The sequence below is a fragment of the Saprolegnia parasitica genome, assembly GCF_000151545.1.
Source record: "Saprolegnia parasitica CBS 223.65 unplaced genomic scaffold supercont2.374, whole genome shotgun sequence".
NCBI lineage: Eukaryota > Oomycota > Saprolegniomycetes > Saprolegniales > Saprolegniaceae > Saprolegnia > Saprolegnia parasitica.
In genome coordinates this window covers 6,310-9,915 of record NW_012156768.1, presented here as the reverse complement: position 1 = coordinate 9,915, position 3,606 = coordinate 6,310, and the positions used below count along the sequence as shown (strand labels likewise).

Genomic DNA, 3,606 nt, shown 5'->3' with positions numbered 1-3,606 from the left:
AGGCGCGCGGCCGCTGCAAGTGCCACGGCGGCGGCCGTCTGGGGCAAGTACGACGGCTGTGGAAAAACAGCCAGCGTTCCGGCTACTGCATGACGCACGCCAAGCTCGTCGAACAATCCATGCGCGCCACTGACGACGCCACGAGCATGAGCTTATAAGTCCCGTCGTCGTCGCCGTCGTCGTCGTCGTCCTTTTTATTTAACGCGTTGTAAAAATGGCGCTTTTTTGTCGTGTTGGTTCCGTCGACTCGACTCGGTGCTGGACGATCGCCATCCCGTCGTCCCCGCAAGGACCTCACCATCCTCCTCATCGTGGGTTCTTGTCCATGAACAGTGCCAGACGTGTCGCGTGTGGACATAGGCGTGTACTTTATACGGGACTGGGCTGCGTTGTGGACTGGACGGGCGGCGGCGAAAACGACGACGACGGCGAAAACGACGACGACGACGAAAACGACGACGGTGACGACGACGGCGATGCCGACGTTAACGCCGACGGCAAAGGCAATGCCATGGTCGCCGATGCGGCCGAGAGCGCAACATCCCACGGCCACGCCGCTTGAGCGCGGCCGCACTGGTTCTTCAAGGCCACCGCTCAACCCATCTTGTGACGCGCGGTGCATCCGAGGTGTGAGCAACACGGGTGCGTCATCGATTCCCAGAACGCGGAAGAATTGACATTTGCAGGCGCACGCGGTGTCTGATCCGGCGACCAGATGCAGCGACGGGGCACTGTGTATGAGGCCGCACATAACAAGTGGCGACGCCTGTCTACGAAGCTGGCGCCGCTCCGGGACCGCCACATTGCACCACCGACGACGCAGTGCAAAGTGGCCGCCCATCGGCGCCCAGCGATCGCACACGACGGCGCCGAGGCCGCCACGTCGGAAGAATCCCGAGAGTGGCACCTTGGCGTCAACGCCGGCTTTGGATTCCTCGTACGTGCGATCTGTGCACGCGCTGCGCATCTTCCACGAAGACGACGGCGTGGTACACAAAAACACTCACACCACCCTCGGTTCACATCAACTACACTGTACTCGACGACGACAACACCCATGGCCATCAGGCCACGTAGGCCATGCAACTCCCATGGCGCTTCTCGTCGCATCGCATGACGTCGGCGTCGGCGGTCGTCGTGCTCGGTGGTCGGCAGTCGACCGCGGGGGTGTCGTCGCATGCATCCACTTCGGCAAGCCATGGGTGCTGCAAGATGGTCTCGAGCGACGACCGCTCGTGTGGCTGGACGCGAAGAAGCTGTGCAATCAGATCGAGCACGCGTTCCGAGAGACGGAGTCCCCACATCTTGACGAGCGCGCGGATGCCTTCTTGCCGGACGATGCGGAAGCGGGCGTCGTGGTCGCCAGGCACTTCAAGGGGCGGCATGCCGCAGACCAAGATGAAGAGCAAGATACCGAGGGACCACACGTCGGCGGAAAAGCCTGCAGAGGAGCAGATGAGCGTACTGAGCTAGCGTTGCAGAGTCGCACCGTTGTAGCTGGTGTGATCGCCGAGGTACACTTCGGGGGCCATGTAGAAGGGTTTGCCGACGCGGCCCGTGGCGAGGTCGCCGCGCTGTGTCGCCAAGCCGAAATCGCATATCCTATCACGTGCTAGTGTAAGCCATGGGTGAGTGTACGCGGCGACGAACCGGCAGTGCTGTTGCGCGTCGAGCAGAATGTTCTCCAGCGACAAGTCGCGGTGGGCCACGCCGCCCGCGTGGATGTGGACGACGCCCAGCACAATCTGACGAAACCAGCGCGCGGCGATAGCTTCGTGGACGCCGCGCGACGTCTTGTTGGGTCCGTGCACTTGGTCAAAGAGCTCGCCGTATGGACAGTAGGCAAAGACCAGACACAGCATGTTGTCGTGCTCGAAGTCCTCGAGGAGATGCAGCAGCGACGCATGCGGCGCCAGACTCTGTAAGATCGCAAACTCTTGCAGCCTAGCGTCATGCATGAAGCAATGCTCGTGCTTTGCTTGCGCGCTCGTACCCATCTTCCTTGATGTGGAGGTTGCCACGCAGCGCCGTGCGCGCCGCGAGGTGCTGGAGGCTCATCATCTTGATCGCAACGAGCTCGTCGTGGTTGCTCGCGTTTCGCCGGGCGAGGATGACCTTGCCGTAGATGGCATCCCGCAGCGTGCGGACGTAGCTGAAGCGGTCCATCGGCGGATGTAGAATGGGCACCGGTCGCTCCTCCGTGGCCGGCCCCAGTTCGAAATCGAAGAAACCGTCCTCGGAAGATTCGATATCTTTTTCACCAATGGCCTTGCGCAAAGTGGCAGAACGCGCTGTGATTGGCGCATAAGGAAGAAAGGCCATTTTTGGACGAATCCAGGCGCAATATCAAACAACTCTGGAGCTGGTCGCGCCCATGCATGCACGGCAGCAGATTGCATCGATCGCCTCGCCGACAGGCGGCTGCGAGCTGACCAGCTTGCGCGGCTGCCACGAGCTCGCGCCGTCGGCCATATCCGACAACGACCTTCTGCAATCTCCTACCACACTGAACGGCTGGCGTCAGTGCGAGGTCAGCTATGGAGAAGGACTGCATTCTCCGCTACCGCAGCAGGAGCTGTATGCGTCCAGCCGTGCGGCGCAGCGGTAGCGTCGCCGAGGCCATTCGCGTTGGCTGGGGCTACTTGCAGCCTAAAGTCGTGTTGTGCCGTTGGTTCAACACAGAACGCAATGCTTTGTTCTCGTCGCGCCACGTATCACCAGACGATACAAAACCTCGGCATGCCATCGTCCTACGCTACACGGCCGTGCGTTGTCGTGCAGCTCTAAGTAGCGAATTGACGCCACCGTAGCAAGCCACCACTTAGCCATTGCAAGTGGCACATCTTGGGGACTGGGTGGAGCTTGTAAAGTAGTACTAGTAGCCCAGGCAGCAGCATTCTATCGACTTGGCCGCCAACTATCCCATCGTCTAGCTAAGCTTGATTCCGTGCTCCTAGAGCTTATTCCCATCGCATTGTGGCCTCCGTGATTGTCGCGTTACGTATACCGTTTCGTGTCCTGGTCGTTGCTGGATGAGCAAGCAGCGCGTAATGCCGGCGCCGGCCGCCGAGCCGCGGCTCAAGATGCCGGTCGACCGCTTCGCCATGATGCGTCAAGTCAACCAGGAGGCGAACGCATCCGCATTTGATACGGTGTCGGCGACGCAGAACCACCGCGAGCGCAAGGAGCAAGAGACCAAGCGCCGCGCCGAGGTGGCCCTCATGGAGAAGGAAGACTACACGTTCACGCAAGAGGGCGTCGACCGGCTCAAGCGGCGCGAGGCGCGGCTGCTCATGGAAGCCGAGGAGAAGCGAACGCGGCAGATCCTGTCGGCCGAGGCCGCTGCCCGGTACGCGGCCGCCGAGAAGGAGCGCAAGCGCATTGAAGCCGAGGAGCGGCAGCGACTGCTCGAGGTGCACCGCGCGCAGATGGAAGCGCAAAAAGCCGCAGAAGCCGCCGACCTCGCGCGCAAGCTCACGGAGCGCGAAGCGCGGCTGAAAAAGATGAAGGAAGATGCGGATCGCAAAGGTGCGGGAAGAGTACCAGAAGAAGGAGGCGGCCAAGCGCGCGGAAATCAACCAAGTGCGCCAGCTGAGACTGCCAAGG

General features: G+C 61.5%; 2 protein-coding genes across 2 annotated transcripts; one reads left to right on the top strand and one right to left on the bottom strand.

Moving 5' to 3' along the window:
- Positions 1-987: 987 nt before the first annotated feature.
- Positions 988-2,248, bottom strand: SPRG_16766 (CAMK protein kinase). The gene is made up of 4 exons (XM_012356096.1): positions 1,994-2,248; positions 1,651-1,944; positions 1,490-1,602; positions 988-1,441 (listed from the first exon to the last, which is right to left on the bottom strand). The coding sequence occupies exons 1-4, from the start codon at positions 2,164-2,166 to the stop codon at positions 1,065-1,067; spliced, it is 957 nt and encodes a 318-aa protein (XP_012211486.1). The 5' UTR covers positions 2,167-2,248; the 3' UTR covers positions 988-1,064.
- Positions 2,249-3,050: 802 nt separating this feature from the next.
- SPRG_16765 (hypothetical protein) lies at positions 3,051-3,595 on the top strand (the record flags this gene model as incomplete). Its single annotated transcript, XM_012356095.1, has 2 exons — positions 3,051-3,539; positions 3,584-3,595. The coding sequence occupies 2 exons, from the start codon at positions 3,051-3,053 to the stop codon at positions 3,593-3,595; spliced, it is 501 nt and encodes a 166-aa protein (XP_012211485.1).
- Between the last annotated feature and the right edge of the window lie 11 nt (positions 3,596-3,606).